The sequence below is a fragment of the Lynx canadensis genome, chromosome D4 (assembly GCF_007474595.2).
Source record: "Lynx canadensis isolate LIC74 chromosome D4, mLynCan4.pri.v2, whole genome shotgun sequence".
In the NCBI taxonomy this organism is placed as follows: domain Eukaryota; kingdom Metazoa; phylum Chordata; class Mammalia; order Carnivora; family Felidae; genus Lynx; species Lynx canadensis.
Window position 1 is genome coordinate 72,406,142 of NC_044315.2, and position 27,423 is coordinate 72,433,564.

Sequence of the window (27,423 nt, forward strand, 5' to 3'; positions counted from 1 at the left end):
AAGGGATACATGTGGCCTGTATGTTTATAGCGGCACTATTCACAATATCAAAGATATAGAAGCAGCCTTAGTGTGTGCATCAATAAATAAATGGATAAAGAATATGTGGTATATAGGAGCACCAGGGTGGCTCAGTTGATTAAGTGTCCAACTTCAGCTCAGGTCATGATCTCACAGCTTGTGAGTTCAAGCCCTGAGTCAGGCTCTGTGCTGAACCTCAGAGCCTGAAACCTGCTTCGGATTCTGTGTCTCCCCCTCTCTCTGCCCCTCCCTCACTTGCGCTCAGTCTTTCTCTCTGTCTCAAAAATAAATAAACATTAAAAAAAAGAATATGTGGTATATATAAATCTTCTGTATATATGTATATAGGTATATGTATGTATGTGTACACACACACACCAAATATTATTCAGCTATAAAAAAGAATGAAGTCTTGCCATTTGCACTGACATGGATGTAGGCAGAGAGTATTATGCTAAATGAAATAAGTCCGTTAGAGAATGACAAATACCATACGATTTTACTCATATGTGGAATTTAAGAAACATATGTGGAACTAAGAGCAAAAGGAAAAAAAAGTGAGAGAGAAACCAAGAGACAGACTCTTTTTCTTTTTTTTTTTTTTTTTTTACAGTCTTGACGTCTTTTATTTTTTTTACATTTATCGCGCCATGAATTCATAGGGAATGGGTTCGAACAGCTCAGGCTCCTTTCCATTGGTTCTCACAAAGTGTGCTTCTCTGGGTGGGCAGGCTGGCGCTTCAGGTGAACCCAAGTACCTTTCTCCTTGGCTTCCTTCTTTTTCTGATCATTTTCCTTCACACGCTTCAGGAAGCTGTCTCGGCTCTTTGAGTGCTTAATGTGCTCGATACGTACATTAATTCTCTTAGCAAGAATCTTGCCCTTAACTTGTTTGTGTACAACAATGCCAATAGCATGATGGCTAACACTGTAGACTCTTCCGTGGTAACATTTGTGGGGCATTCCTTTTTGAACAGTGCCCATTCCCTTGATGTCCACAATATCACCTTTCTTGTAGATTCGCATGTATGTTGCCAAAGAAACAACTCCATGTTTTCTAAAAGGCCTAGAGAACATATAGCGAGTACCTCTCCTCTTTCCCTTTGTGTTGGTCATTTTGGCAAATTACTGGAAGATGGTGGTATTGTGAGACTCTTAATTACAGAGAACAACCTGATGGTTACCAGAGGGGAGGGGAGGGGAGGGGAGGGGAGGGGAGGGGGAATGGGTTAAATAGGCAATGGGGATTAAAGAGTGAATTTGTGATAAGAACTGGATGATGTATGAACTGTTGAATCACTATACTGTACACCTGAAACTAATACAATACTGTATGTTAACTAAGTGGGATTAAAATTAAAACTTACAGGAAAAAAGTAACAGCTTAAATAATGCAGAAAATAAAAGGAAGAGTTATAATCATTGTTCAAAAACCACTAGCTTTTTAGACTCTTAAATACAGAGAACAAACTGAGGACTGCTGGAGGGGTTATGAGTGTGGGGATGGGCTAAATGGGTATGAGACACTGAGGAGGGCACTTGTTGGGATGAGCACTGGGTGTTGTACATAGGGGAGGAATTACTGGAATCTACTACTGAAACCATTATTGCATTATATGCTAACTAACTTGGATATAAATAAATAAATACATATACACATAATAAAATACTAACTTTTATAATTGCCCTTGTATTTACTTTCATTCAGATATTTATTCCTTTACATGGCTTTGAGTTACTGTCTCATGGCCTTCATTTTCAAGCTAAAGGACTTCTTTGAGTTTTTCTTGCAGGGCAGGTCTAGTGGTAATAAACTCCCTCAGCTTCTGTTTATCTGGAAATATCTTAATTTCTTTCTCTTTTTTAAAAGATTTTATTTTCACGTAATCTCTATACTCAATGTGGAGCTCGAACTTGCAACTCCAAGATCAAGAGTTGAACATTCCACCAACCAAGCCAACCAGATGCCCCTCTCTTTTTTTTCTTAATTCGTGACTGGCCCATAGAGCCAGGTATGTTACATGTAAATGACCTAATTTATTTTTAAATCCAATTTATTTAAAATAAAACATAAAGATACTTTTTGAACTCATGAACTCATGAACTCATGAGTTCATGAGATCATGACCTGAGCCACAGTTGGACACTTAACCAACTAAGCCACCCAGTACCCCAAAACACAAAGATACTTTTTTTTAATTTTATTTTTTATTTTTTAAAGTTTACATCCAAATTAGTTAGCATATCGTGAAGCAATGATTTCAGGAGTAGATTCCTTAGTGCCCCTTACCCATTTAGCCCACCCCCCCCCCACACCCCCTCCCGTAACCCTCTGTTTCTTCTCCATATTTATGAGTCTCTTCTGTTTTGTCCCCCTCCCTGTTTTTATATTATTTTTGTTTCCCTTCCCTTATGTTCATCTGTTTTGTCTCTTAAAGTCCTCATATGAGTGAAGTCATATGATTTTTGTCTTTCTCTGACTAGTTTCACTTAGCAGAATACCCTCCAGTTCCATTCATGTAGTTGCAAATGGCAAGATTTCATTCTTTTTGATTGCCGAGTAATACTCCATTGTATATATATACCACATCTTCTTTATCCATTCATCCATTGATGGACATTTGGGCTCTTTCCATACTTTGGATATTGTTGGTAGTGCTGCTATAAACATTGGGGTGCATGTGTCCCTTCGAAACAGCCCACCTGTATCCCTTGGATAAATACCCAGTAGTGCAATTGCTGAGTCGTAGGGTAGTTCTATTTTTAGTTTTTTGAGGAACCTCCATACTGGTTTTCCAAAGCGGCTGCACCAGCTTGCATTCCCAACACAAAGATACTTTTTAAGGACAGTTTTGCCAAGTATTGGACACTTGGTTGACAGTTTAATTCTTTTAGCACTTTGAATAGATTGGCTCACTGCTTTCTGGTGCCCAAAGTTCCTGATGAGAAATGTGCTCATATTCTCATTGAGGCTTGTGTGTGATGAGTTGATTCCTTCTGCTTTCACGATTCTTTGCAGAAAGTTTATTATAATGTGTCTCATGGGAGGTGTCCTCGAGTTCACCTTACTTGGAATTCATTAAGCTTCTTGGATATTTATACTCCTGTTTTCCATCAAATTTGTGGCTGTGGTAACTCTGGAAATCAGATTCTTCCCCTTCCTCAGGGTCTTCCGTTTTGTTACTGTTTTTCTTTTTTTGATTGTTGTAGGCTATTTCTCTGTACCAAGAATCAGCCTCAAGTGTAAACTTAAGGTCTTTTCTTCTGGTTTCTTCCGAGCCTTTGCCTAGGCATATACTATCACTTTCTAATTTTCCCTGTAGATACAGTTGTTTTCTAATGTCTTAGTTTTTGATGCCTCACTCCCAAATAAGGTAAAAGAGGAAAAATGAAGGAAGAAGCAAAGAGCACCAGGCCTTTAAATCCACTAGAAGTCACTGGGAGAGGCAGATATATCTGCTTCCCTACCCCCATCTTTCTTTTTGGAACTTTAATTACATATATGGTCAGACCACCTAATTTTTGTTCTATAGGTTACTAAACTATTCATTTCTTCCTCAATCTATTTTGGTCTGTATGCTTTCATTTCTATTGTGGTTTGTTTGTTTGTTTTTAGGATTTTATTTTTAAGCAATCTCTACACCCAACGTGGGGCTCACACTCACAACTTCGAGATTAAGAGTTGTGTGCTCTACTGACCAGGAGGACCAGGCGCCCCTCTACTGATGTCTTTAAATTCAGTGATCATTATATAACTATATAATGTGCTATTAATGCAATGCCATGTGTTTTTTAGATGTATTTTTATCTTTAGAAATTATATTTGATTTTTTATAGGTTCCATTTTTCTGTCTTATACTAATATTTTCCTTTAAATCCTTAAACGTACTTTTGATAACCATTTCAAAGTCCAAATCTGCTAATTTCATCACCTCTGTCATTTTTTAGGTCTGCTTCTGTTGACTGATTTTTCTCCTGGTTATGAGTCACAGTTTTGTGATTCTTTCTATGTTTGGCAATTTTTGACTCAACAGTCAACATTGTGAGCACTAGGATTTGTTTTATAACTTTAACATGCCAGACTCTTTTCTGGACAAAAAGGCAATTTCATATCAGGCAATTCTTTTGGAGTCTTTTTTTTTTTTTAATTTAAATTTTTTTTTAATGTTTATTTATTCTTGAGAGAGAAGAGAGACAGAGCACGAGCGAGAGAGGGGCAGAGAGAGAGGGAGACACAGAATCTGAAGCAGGCTCCAGACTCTGAACTGTGAGCACAGAGCCCGATACAAGGCTCGAACCCACAAACCATGAGATCATGACCTGAGCCAAAGTCAGACGCTTAACCAACTGAGCCACCCAGGCGCCCCTGGAGTCTGTTTTTAAGCTTTGTTAGTGTGGGTTTAGAATGGTAGCATTTACGCTAGAGCTGGTGTACCATTAGCAGTAAGGCATGTGTGGCTTACTATTTGGCAATAGATTCAAAGGTAGATTTCTAGAGCACTTTTCTCACAGAGCTCCCTTCTCTCCCATACACTGCCTCCACAGCTCCTAGCCTCAGCCTTTCAAACCTGGATCTGTCTATTCAACTCAGCAATTCTGCCATGTTTGCTTGGGTTCCCCTCCACCGTGCCCCCACCCTGCCCCCGCAGCTTACATAAAGTCTAAAAACAAAATGGCCAAGTGATAATAGGGCTTGCCTCAGTTGTTCATTGTGATCCGAAATCCTAGTCCTGCATATAATAATAATATATTTGAAATAACAGCTGCTTCAAAAAAAAGTTAACTTGTCAGTCATGTAAAAAGTCTAAATGTAGACATTCCAAACGTGGAATGGTGACATACAAAGTTATCAGTGACTCAGGCTCTACTTGTCTTTCTGTTGGGGTGCAGCCTTCAACTTCATCCTCTAAAATGGAAACTGGAACTCCCACAGGCAGTAGGATAAAAGAGGAAAAAGTATACGCATGTAGAAATGCTCCAGAAGTAACTTCTATAACTTCCTCTTACATCTCATTAGCCAGGACTTAATCACATGACCACATCTAGCTGTAAGGAAGACTGAAAAGTAGCTGTTTAATTTGGGAGACAATGTGCCCAGATGAAAATTAGGGTTCTGTCACTAAAGAAAACAGAAGAAAACAGAAAAGTATTGGGGTACACAATAAACCATCTATGCCGTAATTCCTAAGATTAAATTTAAAAGGAAAGGTATACATTTCATGAAGAAATATGTAGAACATTTTCATAATTACCAAAGGACATAAAATAGGACCCACAAATATGAAATCACAGGTCAGGTTCCCAGATAGAAAGACACAATTTTGTTTATCACCATTCCAATTTTTTTATCTTGCGGTAAATCCATAAATTTGTAATTAATTTACTTGCAAAGTTTCTTCTCCATGTGTAAAGGTGTTAATATGTTGACCCCATTAACAGAACTATGCCAACAGCTACATCTTATCAGTTTTATCATCTGCTAACACTGAAATATCCGTTATTACCCAATAAAGGTTTAATGTTGAATCATCTCAAGGAATCAAAGTATAGCTTCTGGGAAGTCATTCTATCAAAAGTGAAATATCCAACATTAATGAAAATTGAGTTTTAAAAGTTCTACCTTCAACATCAACTTTTTATGAGGCAGTAATACAAATGTAAGTTTTGGTGCAACCGTGTCATGATAAAAATACTGTTCTGACAGTCCCAGGGGCAGACGTGTATGTGCAATTGGTCTGGTGCATACATAACTCCTTTACCAAACAAGCAATATTCTACTAATAGAAAGAAGCTATAGTTGTCAAATTTTACAAATTATTTTTAAATCCACATTTAGAACCACAAAAATTTTGTGATTCTACCCATTATCAATGCAATTTAAAAAATTTTTGTATTTTTATAGCAGCACTACCAACAATAGCTAAAGTATGGAAAGAGCCCAAACGTCCATCAATGGATGAATGGATAAAGAAGATGTGGTATATATATACAATGGAGTATTACTTGGCAATCAAAAAGAATGAAATCTTGCCATTTGCAACTACATGGATGGAACTGGAGGGTATTACGCTAAGTGAAATTAGTCAGAGAAAGACAAAAATCGTATGACTTCACTCATATGAGGACTTTAAGAGACAAAACAGATGAACATAAGGGAAGGGAAACAAAAATAATATAAAAACAGGGAGGGGGACAAAACAGAAGAGACTCATAAATATGGAGAAGAAACAGAGGGTTATGGGAGGGGGTGTGGGGGGGGTGGGCTAAATGGGTAAGGGGCACTAAGGAATCTACTCCTGAAATCATTGCTTCACGATATGCTAATTGGATGTAAACTTTAAAAAATAAAAAATAAAATAAAAAAAATTTTTGTATTTTTAAAAAAATACCTGGGGCACTAGGTGGCTCAGTCGGCTGAGCATCCAACTTCCGCTCAGGTCATGATCTCACAGTTCGTGAGTTCAAGCCCCACACTGGGCTTGCTGCTGTCAGTGCAGAGCATGCTTCAATTCCTCTGTCTCCCCTCCCCCCCCCGCCCCTCCCTTGTTCATGCTCTCTCAAAACTAAAAACTAAAAGCAAAAAAAAAAAAAAAACCAAAAAAATCACCTTACACAGGGATTAAACTCCTTTGTAAATGAGCAGTAAAGCCTTTCTCTCCAAATTTGTTCAAAATCAATTAGAATATAGTCATGGAATGGAACACCAAAATCTTGAAAGTTTAAAGTTTTTTGAAGTTTGCAAATATTAGACCAAATATCATAAAAATATTTTTGTGTGTAAGTGACCTCCAAAAAAAAAAGGTAAAATTTCCAGGTGTCAACAGCCAAACCTCTCAGCAAAAGCAAACTAAAATTAGAAATTTCCCATAGAAAGAAAGAAAGAAAGAAAGAAAGAAAGAAAGAAAGAAAGAAGGAAAGAAAGAAAAGACAAGAAAAGAAGGGTAGGCGAGGGAAGGGGAGAAATTTCCCATCTACCAGAAACATTTAAAAAGGAAGCCTATCTCTGTTCAGGAATTTACATTCTGAATTTTCTCTTCCTCTCTGGCTTAAGAATCTCCAAGGTAATAAATTAACATATACATTAGAAGATGTAGGGGCTGGTGGTACCTTAGAAAATCTAGCAGAGCAAACCACAAAACACCTTAGAGATTCTCACAGAAGAAAAAACAATTCAGCTAAAAACTATTACTCACACAAGGAAAAACACTAGAATATAAGCAAATATTCAACAGAAGAATTAAACAGTACACTAGACAAAGTTGAACAGAGAATGAGTGAATCAGAAAAACATTTTAAAGAAATTATCCAAAATACAGGACCTCAAGGAAAAAGACATGACAATATAAGAGGTTAAAACAAATACAGGACTGAATGAAATGGGTCTTATACATGTCTAACTGGAGTTACAGAAGGAGCTGATTTTTTTTTTTTTAGGTTAATTTTATTTATTTTGAGAGAGAGAGAGAGAGAAAGAGAGAGAGAGAGAGAGAGAGAGAGATCATGATCTGAGCCAAAATGAAGTCAGAGCCACCCAGGTGCCCACAGGAGGCAGTTCTGTGAAGAGCTGGGTCACTCCAAAACAGGATAAATGAAAGTTAAGTCTCCAGCAATGGTCCTTAATACTGGCTGAACCTTATATTATCACCTAAGAAGCAAGCAAGCAAGCAAGCAAGAAAGAAAGCAAGAAAGCAAGAAAGCAAGAAAGAAAAAAACAGTGCCTAAACCTACACCACCCAGAGATTTTAGAATTGGTGTGGGGTAGGTCAAAGTATCTTTGTTTCCCTCAAAGCTTCCCAAGCTATTTTAGTGAGTATCCAGGTTTGAGAACCTGTGATCCATACCTACAAACAGCTAAACCAATGAACAAAAATAAAGAGAAAAATGTTAAAAATAACTACAGAGAAGTAATTTTACCTACAGAGTAGTAAGCCTGCTCACAAACTTCCCAACAATAGAAGCTAAAAGAATAACAGAATCATACCTTCAAAGTGTAGAGAGAAGTAACTGTCAACCTAAAATTCTAAATAGCTAACTAACATTCAATAGTGATAATGAAATAGACATTTTTTAGTCATAAAGTCTGAGAAGTTACCATTTATAGAGCTTTGCAGAAATAGCTATTAAATAGGGTGGGCTGAACATAGAATGGAATGGGATATAAGAAGAAATTCAAAACATAAAAGCAAAAAACACCACAAACTCTTGTTGCCAGCTAAACTCACATTTCATTTTTTTTTTTCCCTAAGTAATCAATCAGCCAGGATGAAAATCCTCCTGGTCATCCATCCTGGTAGTTCATAAACATGACCAAACAAAGTGACCTGTTTTTAAAAGAACAAACATATGGGCCCCACCCTAGATGTACTGTAACTCTAGGAATAAGGACATTTTTTTAGCATCCTACACCAAGAGGATAATCAGGTTTAGAAATATCAGGTTCTAGTATTTCCTTAATACAGCAGTTCTCAAAGTGTGGCTCCGCAGTAGCATCACTGTTATCAGGGAACTTGTGGAAATGCAAATTCTTAGGACCCACCTCAGATCTACTTTATTAGAAATTCTGGGTATGGACTCAGCAACCATGCTTTAATAGGCCCTCCAGGTGACTCTGACACCAGCTCCAGTTTGAGAAAGCTGCTTTAGTCTCATGCTCATATTATCTGTTCACACTTCTACGTGAACAAATCCTCTGCTGCTGTCCTGCCAATAAAATCTATCCATTTAGTCCTCTAGAGCAATGTACCATGGTTAACCAATTCCTAGACATTCTTAATCTCTTCAGTGAATTTTCTATCTTTTCCCTCAACTGAAACTAACCCTCTTCTCTTATAGAGTTCTCACATAAAAGCAGTTCACTCTCCCAAACACCATGTGGCTGAGGGTCTGGAAAGTGAGGTTCACTCATTCCTGCTTCCTATATCTCCAAAAACATTTGGATAAAAATCTTGCCTTTTGAGACACTCTCCACTCTCAAGCCTTTTAAACTGCGGATGATACTAACTTCCAAATTTCTCTTGTGATGTTGGGAAGAACCCAATGACTACCCAACATTTCCATGTGGATGTTGCAGAGGAACTTCAAATTCAATATATAAACATCAGAACCTGCCATATTACCCAACTCTGTTCTTCCTACAGTTTCTATATGAATGGCACCACCACTCATCTATCTAATTATCCAAGTCCAAAACCTGGAAATAAATCATCAATGGAATCCCTTATCCAAATATTCAATTAATCACCAGTTACTATCAATTTCACCTTCTGTGAATTCTCTAATTCTCTCCATTACAACTGCTAGTGCTATAGTACTAATTACCATCCCTAACTGGGAAATCCTATACAGCAATAGCCTCTTAACTGTTCACCCTCCCTCCTGTATTGCACTCTTCCAGTTCATTTCACAGTCCCTAAATTTTAAGAACATGTATTTTTAAACAATGTGGTAACTTATGGAATGTAAATTATGTTCCAATTTTTTAAAATCATGTAAACTTATAGTTTTAATACTTCTATTATTCTAAATCATCATTAAACACAAGCTTTTAAATCCAGCTCTTTTACTCAATTGTTCTGGGTCACCAACATATTGACAGTTTTATCACAATTATGTAACACAAAGAACATCAATCAAAAAAGGAATTATCGAATTAGACACAAGTTAAAATTTAAGGGCCACAACTGCTAACTTCATCTATGTGAACTTTCCTACAATAAATTTTACCACAATAAATGTTTGCTGAACTTTACTGCAATAAGTGTTTTTGTTATAAACAATGGCATTTCAGTAAATGTTTAGATGAGCAAACGAAGAAAAAAATTTTTTGAAACTCATGGAAAGAAAACATTCTAGATTCTGAAAAAACGAAAACTCACCATACACACCTGTAGAAGTAGAACTGTTCATGGTAAAGGGTCCGTCAATGTCATCAGAAGAAAGAAGCTCATCAGATCCCCGCTGAAAAGCAAGGGCAATATTGTTAATAAAACAAGTCTTGGATAATGGTTCACATTTACTACTAAAAATATTAAAACTTAATATTATTACTTCTGTTTGAATATCAAGGCCTTTAAAGGGAAATCCTCAAGAATCACAAAACTTAAAGGCTGGAGAAGTGAATTTCACAGAAAAAAAAATTACTGCATATCCACATGGTTGTTAGTTATATATACCAAAAAAAAAAAAAAAAAAAAAAGCCAACCTGCTATCATATAATTGGGGACATAATCCTTCATCCCTTTTTGAACAAACCCAATCTTCAGATGTTTCATTTGAAGTACCAAAAACCATACTTAGGGGTTGCATCCTGAAATTTTTTCTATAATTTATTTTAAGGTATATTTGGTATATTTTAAATATACTTAGTATTTTAAAATATGTTGGTTTTTTTAGTATATTCTTAAGTATTCATGTGGAAATAATTTGTGTAGCACCTGTTAAGAATCCTGACTTGATACCTACATATTTTTTTATTTTTCATTTTTTATTCATGTATTTTTTCCTATGTGTTTTTTAAAGTTGAACACAAAGATGCAATTTACTTCTATATTTGGTGATAGCTGAAACCCTTTATAATTGGTGATTTTTGTACCCATTAATCTTCAGAATGATCTTTAATGTGTACTAATTCTTAAACAACTACTGTTTAAATAATTTACTCTTTTCCGCTGATGAGAGTTTTGACCAATTGCAAGCTGAACTGTCAATGCGAAAAGACAAGTCAGACAAGCCTTCTCATTTTAACTGTAAGATCTATTACCAAGATTTAAAAGTTTACATTTACAATGGACAATAAATGCCATGTACAAAGTTAAAATCAACCAATTTCCAATGCTACTGTTTGTTTAACCTGGTCAATTTTGAAGATCACATATTTTGGTCTACTGGATGATAAAACTTAATCCTTAAACTATCCTACAAATATCAGAATAGTAATTATGCTCCAAAATATGTTTAATGTTTAGGTGTTGAGTACCATTGTAGGAAACAACTTCAGCCTTTGCTAAAGAAAGGCAAAGCACTGATGTGTTTGCATAACAGAAATACAATTACTTAAACAATTCTTGTATTAAACATCTGGAAATTATTCCCTTTCGTTCTTCACAAGTTTATACAGACAGCTTGGGACAAGAAGAAATTAAATAAGCACATAAGAAGAAATAAAAAGGAAAATCTCAACTTCCAGAAAGATAACAGAAGAGTATTTTCATAATTTTGGAGTAGAGAAAGATTTCTTAAACAAGAAACAAAAGCACAATTATGAAGGAAAAATACTGATAAACTTGACATTGAAATTAATTTTATTTACAATATACACAATGTCAAATTATTATGTTGTACATCTGAAACTAATGCTGTATGTCAGGTTTTTGGGTTTTTTTTAAGAATTTTATTTAATAAGAGACATTAGGAGATTTAAAAGGCAAGTAACAGAGTGGGAGAAAATATCTGCAATACACATAACCAACAAATTTTATATCCAGAACTTACTAAGAAAGAGAAAAAAGGAGAAAAAAAATCCTCACTAGCAATCACTAAGAAAGTCCAAATAAAAGAAAACAACAAAAGAGTTCCATAGGCACCTAACAAAGTGGTAGACTTTACTTGTGTTCCAGAGTATTTGTGCCTTCCCTTTTTCCTGTGAAAGGATTTTTCACCCCCATCCATGGTGACATAACTTGCCATGTCTCCTGTGGGAGAATACTTCCCTCACCCACTGACACTGAGCACAGTTTTACAATATGCTCTGGCCTATGGAATATGAATAGACATGACCCATACTAAATCCAAGCAGAAGCTTCAAAAGATATTACTAGTTTCTGCTAATTTTTTCCTCTTTCCCCCTTAAATACGGGCTGTTCTTTCAACCTGATTCCCAGAAAAAGAACACATACAGCTTCAGAACAGCCACCAACCACTATAAGTGAATGAGAAACAAATGTTATGTCTAAGCTATATCTAAATGACTAAAACCATATCCAATAGACATATGAAAAGATGCTTAACCTCACTGGTCATCAGGGAAATGTAAGTTAAAACCATAATAAAATACTAGATATTAAAAAAGACTGACAATATCAAGAGTTGATAACAATGTGGAACATCAGAACTAGTATATTGCTAGTGGGAGTGCAAGTTGGCACAACTTTGGAAAACTGACCCAATATACTAATGTTGAATATATGACTATCCTACAAACCTTATGTATTCTATTCCTATGAATACACTCAAGACAGTTCATGCTTATGTGCACCTAAACACATGAGAATGTTCTCATCAGCATTGTTTCTACTCATCAAATTGGAAACAGCTACGTTATCAACTCTAGTATGGATAGATTGTTGTAAATGCACTCGATGATTTATGCCACTGAGAATGAATTATTGCCCCATACACTAACATAGATAAATCTCACAAGCATAAGAAGTCATTCACAAAAGAATATATACTGTATCATACTACTGCATTTATATGGAGTTCAAGAATATGGTGAAAACAAAATTACACATTGGACAGCAACATGCAAAAGAATGAAACTGGACCACTTTCTTACACTTATATACAAAAATAAAGTCAAAATGGATTTAAGACCTAAGTATGAGACCTGAAACCATAAAAATCCTAACTTCTTTGACATCAGCCATAGCAACTTCTTCTAGATATTTCTCCTGTGGCAAGGCAGATAAAAGCAAAAATATATTACTGAGACTTCAACAAAATAAAAAGCTTCTGCACAGCGAAGGAAACAATCAACAAAACTAAAAGGCAACCAATGGAATGGGAGGATATTTGCAAACGACATACACAATAAAGGGTTAGTATCCAAAATATATAAAGAACTGATGCAACTCAACACCCCCAAAATGAATAATCCAATTAAAACATGGGCAGAAGATATGAAGACACTTTTCCAAAGAAGACATACAGATGGCCAACAGACACATGCAAACATGTTCAACATTACTTATCTGAGGGAAATACAAATCAAAACTACAATGAGATATCACCTCACACCTGTAAGAATGGCTAAAATCAACAACTCAAGAAATAACAGGTGTTGGCAAGGATGTGGAAAAAGGAGACCCCTCTTGCACTGTTGGTGGGAATGCGAACTGGTGCAGTGACCATGGAACAGAGTATGGAGGTTCCTCAAAAACTTAAAAATAGAACTACCCTACAATCCACCAATTGCATTACTAGATATTTACCAAAGAATACAAAAATACTAATTCAAAGGGATACATGCACCTCAATGTTTATAGTAGCATTACCTACAATAGCCAAATTATGGAAACAGCCCAAGTGTCCATCAACTAATGAATCGATAAAGATGTTGCAGCATATATATACAATGGAATATTATTTGGCCATAAAAAAGAATGAAATCTTGCCATTTGCCATGACACAGGTGGAGCCAGAGTATTACGCTAAGCGAAATAAGTCAGCCAAAGATAAATACCATATGATTTCACTCATGTGTGGAACTTAAGAAACAAAACACATGACCAAAGGGGGGAAAAAAAGAGAGAGAGGCAAACCAAGAAACAGACTCTTAACTATAGAGAACAAATGGATGATTACCAGGAAGAAGGTGGGTGGAAGGGGGATGTGCTGAACAGGTGACAGGGATTAAGGAGTGCATCTGTGATGAGCACGGGTGCTGTATGGCAATGCTGATCATTATACTATACACCTGAAACTGATATTAGGCTATGTTAACTGCAATTTAAATAAAAAGTACTTTCATTCTTCAAAGACACCATTAAAAAGAAAAAGAATGAAAAACCAAGCCAGAGAATGGGAGAAAATATTTGCAAAAACTAAACAAAGACAAATAACCCAATAATAATAATAATAATAATAATAAACAGGCAAAAAGCATTTGAAAAGACATTTCTCCAAAGATATACAAATGGCCTATAAACACATGAAAATATCAAATATCAACATCATTAGACATTAAGGAAGTGGAAATTAAAAAAAAATAAGTGCAGTATTTGCACTTTATTTGTCTGTTTTTAGGGAAAGCGCGCAAGCGGGGGACAGGGAGAGAGAGAATCTTAAAGGCTCCAACACTCAGCACAGAGCTTGAAGCAGGGCTCAATCCCATGACCCTGGGATCATGACCTGAGCCAAAATCAGGAGTCAGACGCTCAACCGACTGAGCCGCGCAGGTTGCCCGAGAAATGCAAATTTTAAAACCACAGAGAGCACTTCAAATAAAATGTAAGACTAAGACATCACCACACACCTACCAGAACAATTAGAATAAGGAAAGGTGACATATCAAATGCAGGTGAGGATGTGGAAGAAAGTGGATCTCTCATACGCTGAAGATAGGAACGGTACAGCCACTCTGGACTGTTTGGTGGTTTCTTTAAAATGAAACATACACAGCAATCTCAAAAGATCACATTCTCAAAACAAAAATGCACATGTTCTACGATTTTATTCATACAACGTTCTCAAAATGACAGAATTATAGAGATGGAAAAGAGACCAACAGTTGTGAGGGAGCAGAGATGGTTGGGAGAGGGTAGTGGGTAATTAAAGGATGCCAGAAGGGAGATCTTTGTGGTGATAGATTAGTTCTGTATCTTGACTGTAATAGTTACATGAATCTACACATGCAACAAAATGAAACAATTATAAACAAGCACTTTATCAATGTCTTTGTTTTGATAGTGTGCTGTAATTAAAATGTAACCATTGGAGGAACCTGGGAGGGTACACAGGACCCCTCCACAATATCTCTACAATTTGTTGTGAATCTTGAAATTTTTCCCAAATAAAAAGTGAAGACAAAAACCAAAACAGGGGCGCCTGCGTGGCTCAGTCGGTTGAGTGTCTGACTTTGGCTCAGGTCATGATCTCTCGATTTGTGAGTTTGAGCCCCACATCAGGCTCTGTGCTGACAGCTCAGAGACTGGAGCCTGCTTCATATTCTGTGTCTCCCTCTCTCTGCCCCTCCTCCACTCACACTCTATCTCAAAAATAAATAAAACATTAAAAAATTTTTTTGAAATAAAAAATAAAAAACAAAACAGAACAAAACAGATGTATCATTCTAAGCCAGAGGATTCCTACTTGACTTGAGACTTTTTGCTGGCTTAAAATAGTCATCACCAACACCTGTGCTCGATCAACCCTCAAGAAGGGATAAGACAAGACTGGTCAAGCTGTCAATTACTACAGCTCACTGTCAGAGCTCATGCCTCACACTACTGTTCCATACAATGGTGATCCAGAAGGCATCCCTTCAAAGACAGGCAACATTCAAAGAAAAACAATCCTATGAGTTCCTTATGGGAATCTGTACATAAGGTAAAGGAAGGGAAGACTCAAAAGCCAGACAACATACACCAGAAAAAGTATACAACTTTAAATTATGAGCAAATAAGAACTTTGTAAAATAAAATAAAAAATTAAGAAAATAGTCTCTCCTAAATAAAATGCAAAGGGATATAACAGCTCAAAGGAGATGTAAGTAAGAATTCTACCAAACGATTTAAAAGATAGATTGATAAAAAAAAGAATAAAGCAGTGTCATGAAAGTCAGACATTACAAAGAGGAGAGCCAAAAGTGCAAAACACACCTTTCCACCATCCAAAGAAGTTACCTACTGCAGAGAACCAACTCTTAATCTGGACTTTAAATATCCAAAAGCCACACAGAAAAAATTTTCAGGAAAGCCCTCCCTTGCAGGCACATGAGATTACTTAAATGCAACTGGCGAAAGTGTCAGACTGTTAACAAAGGCCCCACACAATGTTTGACAGCTAAGAATCCAAAAACTTCCCTGCAGTCTTCTTAATGCACACAAGCCATTTCAGTTTCAATTTGGGGAGAACTGAGTTACTCATAGTTCTATTTCCATCTTATTCAATAAACTGTTACCTGGTTTCCTAACAAGTAAATCACCAATCAACCATTAACATGAAATTATTCCCTGTTGCTTACTGAATCAATTCTAAACTTACTGTATGGCCATTAAAAGCTCTTTCTAACCCAGACCTCCTCCTACACACAGTAACACTCCTGTCTTGTAATTTGCCCCAGACACACTATCTTTATTCTTGCCTCGTTATGCTATTCTCCCACCTCAAACACTATCCCTTCACTACATATCCATTCCTACATAATGATAAGTAAATACTATCACATCCTTGAAAATTTTCCTTTCCCCAAAATGAAGAGGCTGAACTTAATTTTGATTGCCTTGCGGGATTAAAATGTACGTATGGGGGCGCCTGGGTGGCGCAGTTGGTTAAGCGTCCAGGTCACAATCTCACGATCCGTGAGTTCGAGCCCCGCGTCAGGCTCTGGGCTGATGGCTCGGAGCCTGGAGCCTGTTTCTGATTCTGTGTCTCCCTCTCTCTCTGCCCCTCCCCCGTTCATGCTCTGTCTCTCTCTGTTCCAAAAAATAAAAAAAAAAATAAAGGTTGAAAAATAAATAAAAAAAATAAAATGTACGTATGTTTTAGGATGTTAGTACACTTGCATAATGTATTCTTCCTATATGTATAGCTATCAATATCACACATTTTGTCAAATATGTATGCAAAGTTTTTTTTTTTTTCAGCCACTTTCAGTCTATTATTGTGTCTTACACTTGATTGTATTTCCCCACAGTCTATAGGACAGTGTCAGGTATATTATATGTAATGACTCTCTGCCTTGGTTATACATTACAATCATATAACCAGTTAAAAAAAATTGTTTTTATTTGAGAGAAAGAGCATGTGCTCAAATAGGGGGAGTGGGGCAAAGGGAGAGAAAGAGAGAATCCCATATAATCAGTTTAAAATCAACACCAGATGTCAGGTCCTACCCCAAAGATTCTTAACCAATAGGTCTAGGCTAAGGCGGAACCTGTGTATTTCCAAAGCTCTAATGTGTACCCACCTGAGGACCACTATAAACAGATATTTTAATAAACACAGAAATATAAGAGTGAAGTGGTTTAAAAGACTAAAATAAAATAGTCTTCTAGAGTAGACCAGATCTAGGTTCGAACAGACTCCACAATCTTAAATTTACCTTTGTATGATACTACACATTATTTAATCTAAGGCTGTTTACTCATCTGTAAAATGAGGATAATAATGCTACCCATCATCACCATCCTCTGAGGATTAATGTTTCTAATACATAAGGTATCACTAAACACTAGCAGATAAACACTAATGATTAATTACTCAGTCCTTTTCAAAAGCTATACGTGTCAGTAGTTACTTGTATTCAATGTAATTAGTACTAGATAACAATCTCCTAAAGGTGAAAGGTAACATTCTTTCAATAAAGAAAACTTTCTAAAGTTTTAAAAAGAAACGTCACCTTCCCATCCTAACAGCAAAAAATTAACGAAAGGCTTGGCTTTGATAAAACATGCTTAAAAACTGAAAGCAATACTTTTCACATTTTATGTAACAAACTCTTAAAATATATATCCATTTCTAATAAATAAAATTGAAACATTCTTTGTATAGGATTGCATACGAGAGCTAATAAAGTCCCATTTTATGATTAACCTCTGAGGATGAGAAAGAATAAAGCATGTATCTGCCTGGGCATTAGGACTTTTCCTGCATAACACTGGTAAGATCTGTTAAGAGAAAAAAGTAAAAATTTTCACTATAACCATCCTTATTTAAGCATCTTTGCATACTTATTCAATTATCTCAGGATAAATCTGTAGATGTTAAACAGCCTGATTTTTTATTTTTATAATTCATTGTATCTTAAGTACATTCTGCAACATTATAATATGAATCCATGCCTCTGTCTGTAATCCTTTTATAACTGATAAGCTTTTGCCACACTGTTGCAGTCTTTGTATTCTATTCAAAATGAATATTCAGAAATGAAATAAACAGTTCGTCCTTTGTGAGCATAAAGTAAGACTGCAAGAAATCTCAAGTTTCCACTCAACGATGTAGAGTAACTTAAAGTTGCTACTACACTACACGTGACTAGGAAGAAGCATTTTTATTTCTATAGGGGTCTTTCAAATATTGTTAGAATTAGCACATGACCACCTCATTTTATTTTTTTCCCACAACACTTTAGTATTACTCAGAGTCTGGCTCACAATTTGTGTAGGAAAGAATTTAACTTTGCCAATTAGAGGTCTGGCTTTTGCCCTCTCCTTCTGGGAAGTATCTCTAAAGTCCTGGAAGGTCACGCTTGAAAGAAGTATCTTTTTTTTTTTTTTTTTTAACTTGAGGGCTTTAGGTCACTGACAAGGGACTGACCACATCAAAAAAATCAACGATGTAATTTAGGGTAAATATGGGCTTTTGCTCATGCCTAAAGACTGAGATCTGCCTCAAGGGCAATCAATTATGCCTACACAAAGGAGCTTCTCAATAAAAAAAAAATATAGTTAATCACTAAAGCACAAGTGAACTTCCCTGTTTGACAATACTCCATAAGTACTACCACACACTGATGATGGGCAAGTAATGTGTCCTGATGCCACAGAGAGAGGACAAAGGATGCTCTCTGTGTTTGGTACTTCCCCAGACTCTGCCGTATGTGTTTCTTCCCTTGGCTGACTTAAATCTATACCCCTTCCCTGTAATAACCACTAACCATGAGTATAACAGCTTTCAGTGAGTTCCATAAATCCTTTTAGCAAATTATGGGACCTCAGCATTGGTTTGGGAAACCCCCAGAACTTACAGTTGGTGTTGTAAGTGAGGGTAGTCTTCTGTGGACTATGTCCCCTAACTTTGCAGTTGGCCTAATTCCTCTCAAGGTTAAATGATGAATCAATCAAATATAATAAAAGTATTCATTTAACAGATTTTTAAAAACTGTATTCTTAACCTCTGAATTACCATTTGGACTTCTAACTATAAAAGAAAAATTTAACCTAAAAATGTGATTAAATATTCAAGTATAGAAAAACCAGAATAATTAAGTTAAATTTATGTGACACCTTAAATAAATTAATGTAACATCTTAACTATCACACTCTATGTTTCCACACAAAATATAAACTGCCATAATAAAAAAATGATGAACACTGCAGAGTCTTCAAAATAAACACATATATCGGGGCGCCTGGGTGGCTCAGTCGGTTAAGCGGCCGACTTCGGCTCAGGTCATGATCTCACGGTCCGTGAGTTCGAGCCCCGCGTCAAGCTCTGTGCTGACAGCTCGGAGCCTGGAGCCTGTTTCAGATTCTGTGTCTCCCTCTCTCTCTGACCCTCCCCCGTTCATGCTCTGTCTCTCTGTCTCAAAAATAAATAAACGTTAAAAAAAATTAAAAAAATAAAATAAAAAATAAATAAATAAACACATATAAGGGGCACCTGGGTGGCTTAGTCAGTTAAGTGCCCAACTTCAGCTCACATCATGATCTTGCAATTTGTGTGTTCGAGCCCTGCATCAAAGCTCTGTGCTGACTGCTCTGGGCCTGGAGCCCGCTTCAGATTCTGTGTCTCCCTCTCTCTCTCTGCCCCTGCCCTACACGCACTCGCTGGCTCTCTGTCTCTGTCTCTCTCTCTCTCTCTCAAAAATAAAAACATTAAAATAAATAAATAAATAAATTGTATTTAAGTCTAAAAATTCTACAAGATCTTTCAAGAATAACAGGAGCAACTTATAAGTAAAGCAAACACTATAGTATTGAGTGAAGTATTGGAATGACTGGTTTTATTTTTTTTTAATGTATTTTTCTTTTTCTTTATTTTTGAAAGGGTGGGGGGGAAGAGAGGAAGAGGGAGAGGGAGAAAATCCCAAGCAGCAGACAGCACAGAGCCCCATGCAGAGCTCAAACCCACAAACTGTGAGATCAAGACCCCAAGCCAAGATCAATAGCTGGGTGCTTAACCAACTGAGCCACCCAGAAGCCCCATGACTATTTTTATTTTTATACTTTATCACACAAGAAAAAATATTTGATACTAAAGTTTCATACCTGAAAATCCTGTTTTACATCAGAAAAAGGGTTGACTATCATATAAAATAAACCACACATCTCTCAAATAGTTACGATACTTTTAAAAAAATGGTAACTTTCTGACCCTAATAGGGGTCTGATAAACACAAGACAAAGAGAACAAAAAGGCTTACATTTGAAAATTCAGTCACAGAAAAAGTATTCTGATAATCAAAATTTACTGGCTAAGCTTTTCCCCAAGAATTCATTTTCAAATTATAGAAAACAATGGTTATTAATATTATAAAGCTCAAATCCCAAAAGCCATATTACTTTGTAAAGTTCTGTAAAAGAGGAGAAAAACACAATTAGTTCTGTATTAAACATTCCCTTCTTTTAAAAACCAACTTTTCTTTCCTAGACATAAATTCTTTCTCCTGAAAACACATCACCATCTATAATTACAGATTACTTCAGTACAAATTTCTGAAAATTATACTTAATATTTATATCCTATGTGTCTGAAAAGCAATTTTCCATTAAAGTAAGGGAAGAGCGATGCAGACTAGGCAAATTGAGGATCTCTCACAAGGGATGACTGCTATGAGAGAGGATGGTTTAAGAGATGGGTGGAAGATGAGCAGAATGAAGACCCCTGTACCACAGAGAAACAAATTAACATTACACAAAAGGCTTTAACAAGCCAAATGAAGATATCACAGAAGGTGGGCTGCATGAAAACACTGGCTCAACCGTCTCCTTAGAAACACACAGTAAATTTACGTAAGTGCAGCAGTTGCTTTCTGGACTTGTTAGCTCTCTGGCTAAGTCAACACACCAATCAGCTTCACTGCCTCTGGTACCAATTACTGAAGTTCTCTCCTATTGAAGAATAATGAAATATACAGGACCAACAAAGCAAAACAATACTGTAATTAGCAGCACAAATAAAGTGTTCCATTAACAAATTTGATGGAGAGTGGTTTTATTTAGCATTAGAGCAATATTATTATGATAGAAAGCAATCCACACAACTGAGAAACAGCCACTAAAGTAACATGTAAGGAAGATTCTGAAAAATAAACCATTAACTCACAGTTAATCTTCAGATCATATCAAAAATGCACACGTAATTCAAGAATAAGATATCATTTGTTTTAGCCTATCAAGATGCTATGACCATAAAAAAAAAAAATGGCTATCAAAATTATCTCAGAATTGTCTATGATCCTAGTACTTTTTTTAAACAAAAGAATCTTAAATACTGAAATTAATATCCAAGTTGTACCATGAAGCCAAGCTAGCCTCCCCTTTTAAATGTCTAACAGACAGTCTTAGTGAGGCTCTATGAACACTTCCCAGAACAGAAACACCTGTTAATCCTGTGGATACATTTTTCCGTAAACAGGAATAAAAGTGACATTATGTAAAGTCTCACCATAGTATATACACTTGTTGATTATGATCTCCTGATTACTCACCTTTATATCTTCCTCCACAGAACCTACTATAACATTTTACATGGCACCTATGTTCAAAACTTTCTTGTCTAAAAAGGAATTTAAAAATGAATAAAAACTACACAGAGAAGAGAACAAACAATATTCAGTGAGGCTTTCAGATTAACTGTGAGGCAGTATGTAACTTCAAGTATTTTTTTCCTAATTCAGCCTTTTGTTAACATTCACCATTTCACAGCTTCCTGTTATTCAAAGCACATCCAAAACCCAAAGGCACTAGCTATTATTGGTAACTCTACCTTTGCAAATGACTTGGAGATCATATTCCCAAACACTGTGGCCCCATTAACACTCATCATCTACTAAATGTGTGACTATACCTAAACATATTTTTTTGGTTAATGTTTATTTATTTATTTTTGAGAGAGAGGAAGAGAGAGAGAGAGAGAGCATAAGCAGAATGGGGCAGGGAGAGAGAGAGAGAGAGAGAGAGAGCATAAGCAGAATAGGGGCAGGGAGGGAGGGAGGGAGGGAGGGAGAGGGAGAGAGAGAGAGAGAGAGAGAGAGAGAGAGAGAGAGAGAACGTGCACGCAAGCGAGCTCAAGAGAATCCGAAGCAGGCTCCAGGCTCAGAGTTGTCAAGGCAGAGCCCTACGCAGGGCTTGAACTCATGAATGAACCGTGAGATCATGACCTGAGTCGAAGTCGGACGTTTAGCCAACTGAGCCAACATTATTCTTAAAAAACAATTACCACCCCCCAAAAAAACAGTTGCCAAACTGTTCTCTTGTGCTATTTTCCTTTCCAAGTCTACCACTATTGAGATTTTAGGACAGTGAGAGTAAAAAAGACAACGATGGGGCAAATTCTACAAACATAAAGCTATAGCAATGTTCAAGACAAAGAAAAAACTCTGCCCTTTATGCATGGAGTTTACAATCCTGCAGAAGGAAACAAATAGTCAAAAATATTAAACTATGTAATATGTTTTAGAGTCATAAGTGGTTTTTAAAATGTAGGATAAGGAGCAGCCAGAGATGAAGAGGATTACAATTTTAAATAGGCAGTAAAGGAAAGACAAGATAAAGTGACATTTAAGCAAAATGTTAAAGGAGGTAAGGAGTAAGCTATGTAGTTATCTGAGGGAAGAATGTTATAGGCAGAGGAAAGTGACTAGAATGCTTTGCATGTTCTAGAAAACTCTGAGGAAGCAACTGTTACTGCAACAAAGTGAGCAAAGGGAAAACAAATAGAGATTAGGAGGGTGTGTCATAATATGTGTGGCCTTGAAGGCAATTCTAAAAAATGTTATTGTGTGAAATGAAGGACACAGACTTTTGAACAGAGGAATAATATGATCTGATTTACTTCTTACAAGATCACTCTGGCTACTGTGTTGAGAACAGTCTGTAATAACACAAAGAGGGAAGCAGAAACTCTAGCTTCTCTAGTTAGGAAACTATAATGACAATCCAGATAAGGGGCCAAAAGAGCACCAGTTCCTGCGGAGAATGGCTGGAGTGTGAATATATTTGGAAAGATTTGCTAATGATTTCTCTTCTCTCTGGAAGAGAAAAAAAAGAAGTAGAAAAGTCCTGGTCGTCCCAAATAGCTAACACTGTAAAATATCCTTGCCCTGTGGTTAGTCTACAGACATTTTTAAGATTATATTCATATTCTCTAATTCTCATCCTTCAAAGAAACTATAAAAATCAGGTTATGTTATTTAACATACGTTAGAGGGTAAATGGTACAATTAAAATCTAGGCTTGGTTTAAGGGCATGTGAGTGGCTCAGTCAGTTGAGCGTCATGTCACCATCTCATGGTTGCTGAGCCTGGCGCCTGCTTGGGATTCCCTCTCTCCCTCTCTATCTCTGTCCCTCCCCTGCTCACACTCTCTCTCTCTCTAAAATAAATAAAAATTTAAAAACAATCTAGGCCTGGTTTATTTTTCATCCTACATATCTGTTCCTCTAGAGTATAATAAACAAATTTCTCCTCTAGTATGTTATGCCAACCTTTTGATCTATTTATTCCACATCTAGACCTTATTTTACATTACAACCATATACAAAGATATGTATATAGACCTTCCTCAACTTATGAATGAGGTTACGTCCTGATAAATCCATCATAAAGATAACCTGAGTCAAAAATGCATTTAATACACCCAACCTACTGAACATCCTAGCCTCGCCTCGCTTACCTTCAACGCGCTCAGAACAATTACATAGCCTACAGTGGGGCAAGAACACCTTACACAGCCAACAGTGGGGCAAAATCATCTAACACAAAGTTTATTTTATAATAAAGAGTTGAATAATTCATGTAATTTATTGAATACTATACTGAAAGTGAAAAAGACAATGCCTGTATGAATGAGTACAGAATGGTTTTAACTGTATCAACTATTTAACCTTGTGATTGCACTGCTAACGGGGAGCTGCAGCTCTTTGCTTCAGCAGCTGCAAGGCATCTTAAGAGTTTCGCACTGCTTATCACTAGCCCAAGAAAAGTTCAAACTTCAAAGCATGGTTTCTACAGAATGCATATTGCTTTCATGTCATCATAAAGTTGAAAAATCTTAAGTCAAACCATCATAATTGGAGACCAGCTGCATGTAATCATCCTTAACAAGAGCAAAATAAAAACAAGGATACTTACTGATTACATAGTACACACCACGTAGTGTTATATGCGCTCTAGCATACATATTTCATGTAATCTAAGAAGCCTTTAATTTTAAGACCCAAAACTTTATCTAACACCTTAAAAGAAAAAGTACTGCCAATTAAAAATTGTCACTATCAACTAATACGCTATCAACTTATGGATGCACCCTGATGTCAGAAATGTTAATAAAAAACTGTGCCTGAGAATCAATGAAATATCAAATCCTCACAAAATTCTAATCATTCAATATTATATGGTGACCAACTGGTTCAAAATATTATGTCATATATAATTGATTAAAAATACTAGTTCTACCCTTTTCCTTTCCGCATTTTAACTTTTGAGCCTCTTTCAATTACCTTTTTTCCCTCAAGGTGATAACTAATGAAATATTACTGCATAACTTTGAAACCACAAGCCTTTATTTTTTTTTTAATATATGAAATTTATTGTCAAATTGGTTTCCATACAACACCCAGTGCTCATCCCAAAAGGTGCCCTCCTCAATACCCATCACCCACCCTCCCCTCCCTCCCACCCCCCATCAACCCTCAGTTTGTTCTCAGTTTTTAACAGTCTCTTATGCTTTGGCTCTCTCCCACTCTAACCTCTTTTTTTTAAAAAAAACCACAAGCCTTTATAAACACATGTAAAAGAAATCTCAGCAAGGCAAGGAAAAAATGTTCTCTCTTCCATCATAGCCGCTGAAAAAGACACAACTCTGGTCATGAAACTGTTTACAAATGCTATTTCTAACAAAGGAGTCATAAAAATAACAAAGGTCTGGGTTTTGGCTAGTTGTCATACTTAATATTATTTATTGTCCTAGCAGTAGTAATACTTATATTGACACCTATTTTCTGAAATATATATACACTTGCAAGTTTTTTTATTAACCCAATCATTACAACTTTGCTCTCCTCATACATTTGTAAACAAAACCTAACAATTTCTTAGGTTTCTCAGAACAGGGGTGGAAAGATAACACCATTCTGGGAATGAAGAAACTAAGGCACAAATGAGTTATGTAACTCAGACAAATCATACTACAAATAAAGAGTACAAATAAAGTACAAATAAGGATTCAAACCAGGGTGCCTGGGTGGCTCAGTCGTAAGTGTTGACTACAGCTCAGGTCGTGATCTCGTGATTTGTGAGTCTGAGTCCCATGTTGGACTCTGTGCCTGGAGCTTGCTTCAGACTCTGGGTCTCCCTCTCTCTCTGCCCCTCCCCCACTCCTCTCTCTCTGCCCCTCCCCCACTCATGCTCTGTCTCTCTCTCTCTCTCTCTCTCTCTCTCTCATAAATAAACATTAAAACAAATAAAAAAAAATATTCAAACCCATGTAGGGCAATTTCAGAGTTCATGCTTTTAATTGCTACACTGAACTGCCAAAAACATTAACTCATCACTATGTTCATAATAAGAGATTAGTTAAATGAGTTACAATATATCCATGCAATGAAATATTAGGTGGTTATTAAAATGATGAAACGTGGCACTTGGGTGGCTCAGTTTGTTGAACCTCTGACTTTGGCTCAGGTCATGATCTTGCAGTTCATGAGTTCAAGCCCCACATCAGGCTCACTACTGTCAGCACAGAGCCCTCTTTGGATCCTCTGTCCCCTTCTCTCTGCACCTCCCTGACTTGGGCTCTCTTAAAAATAAACAAACACTAAAAAAAAATTGTTTTAAATAAATAAAATGATGAAATAATACTTATCAATCTGCATATCACTTAATATAACACTGTTCATTAGTTACAATACATATTTTCTATTTTTGTAAAAATAAATAATAAATACATATGTACCATGAGCCTGTATGTAAAAGTCTAAGAGCAAGTTTACCTAAATGTCAGTAGGGATTATCATATCTGGCTTTTCTGTCATGTTTAAATATTAATTAATCAGAGAGAAAGGAGTTATTTTCATTTTGAAAAATAATCAACTCTTAAAATTTTGCCAATATGTGTCTCAAGCTCTGTAACTGGATCTTTCAATTAAACACATTTCATGAGGATTTTTGGCCAGTTCTACTATAGACCATTTACCATATTATCATCTCAAAAATGTTAACAAAACATTTAAAATTTCTTAAAAAAATAAAATTTATTTTTGCATCATTTAGTGATCTGCAAGCACCTCTGAACTGTGTAACAGCCAAATTATATGGACTTAGGATGGTCTTCAGATCATATGCTTTGCCAACAAACTTTTATTTGAATCTGTCACTTACCACCTGTTTGATCTAAGGTATTAGATTACAGTAACATCACAGGTTTGGTATCCTGTTCTGTAAAATTGGTCTAATGTTATAATAAATATGCAAAGTTCCTTTTTATAAAGGACTTCTTGCATACTGATACCTAGCAAGATAGGGATTAAATGCTTTTTTTTTTTTTTTTTTTTTATCTGGAGGAGAGGGGCAAAAGCAGTACTTAGAAAGCTGATGTCTGGGGGGGAAAAAGAATGCTGATGTCTGTCTACTTATTCTATCAATTGAGAGAGATGTTAAAATCTATGATTATGGATTTGGCTCTTTCTTCTGTCACCCAAAACTGTCATGCAACTTCTCAAGAAAATGTCTCCTTTTCTTAGGTAGGAGTCCTCTCTTAAATGACAAATCCTAAAATCTGAGGACTGCTAGCTTAGTCTAAAAGGTTGATTCTCCGCAGCTTCTACTATTCCTTCATTGTTGATGCTATTGCTCTAAATGTCATCACTAGCAATACAGCTACTGAATGAAGTTCCTGTCTGCAATAGTGACTGAGCACAAACCACTGTTAATCTGCCAGTATTCCCTCTGCATGTGAAGAAGGAAACTCTCTGGTGTTAGTCTCAACTATTGTTGCTGGTAACCTCCCAAAGATATAAAGCTCTCAAATTCCATATACATTCATTCATTCTCTATGATCCTCCAACCTCCACCTTCACATATGTACACATACCCCTATTGCCCAAATCACAACAAACATTGTAATGTTGAAGTCTAAAATTAGCCTCAAGACCAACTCCAGGTTCAATAATTCTCTAAAAGGACTCACAGGGGCGCCTGGGTGGCGCAGTCGGTTAAGCGTCCGACTTCAGCCAGGTCACGATCTCACGGTCTGTGAGTTCGAGCCCCGCGTCGGGCTCTGGGCTGATGGCTCGGAGCCTGGAGCCTGTTTCCGATTCTGTGTCTCCTTCTCTCTCTGCCCCTCCCCCGTTCATGCTCTGTCTCTCTCTGTCCCAAAAATAAATAAACGTTGAAAAAAAAAAAAATTAAAAGGACTCACAGGACTTGGCAGAAAGTTGTGTTCACAGCTAAGACTTATTATAAGGATACCAAACAAAGTAGACAAAAGAGAAAGGCGTATGGGGCAAAATCTGGAGGACACC

The 27,423-nt window shown here is 36.4% G+C and overlaps 1 protein-coding gene and 1 long non-coding RNA gene across 9 annotated transcripts in view; one reads left to right on the forward strand and one right to left on the reverse strand.

Annotated features, from left to right (window-relative positions):
• The window catches only part of PTBP3 (polypyrimidine tract binding protein 3), a 120,799-nt gene that overhangs the window by 71,563 nt on the left and 21,813 nt on the right, over positions 1 to 27,423 (reverse strand). For 4 of the 8 annotated variants that reach the window (XM_030293961.2, XM_030293959.2, XM_030293962.2 and 1 more), the window contains one exon: positions 9,897 to 9,978. In XM_030293961.2, the coding sequence (XP_030149821.2) occupies positions 9,897 to 9,978 (82 nt within the window). Of the gene's footprint in view, positions 1 to 9,896; positions 9,981 to 27,423 lie in introns of those variants that run through there. The other 4 variants (XM_030293960.2, XM_032595572.1, XM_032595573.1 and 1 more) reach the window with 2 other exon arrangements.
• Positions 612 to 27,142, forward strand: LOC115499787. Its single transcript, XR_003964294.1, has 4 exons — positions 612 to 744; positions 8,016 to 8,021; positions 26,185 to 26,196; positions 27,133 to 27,142. It is a non-coding gene; the product is annotated as an uncharacterized LOC115499787 (long non-coding RNA).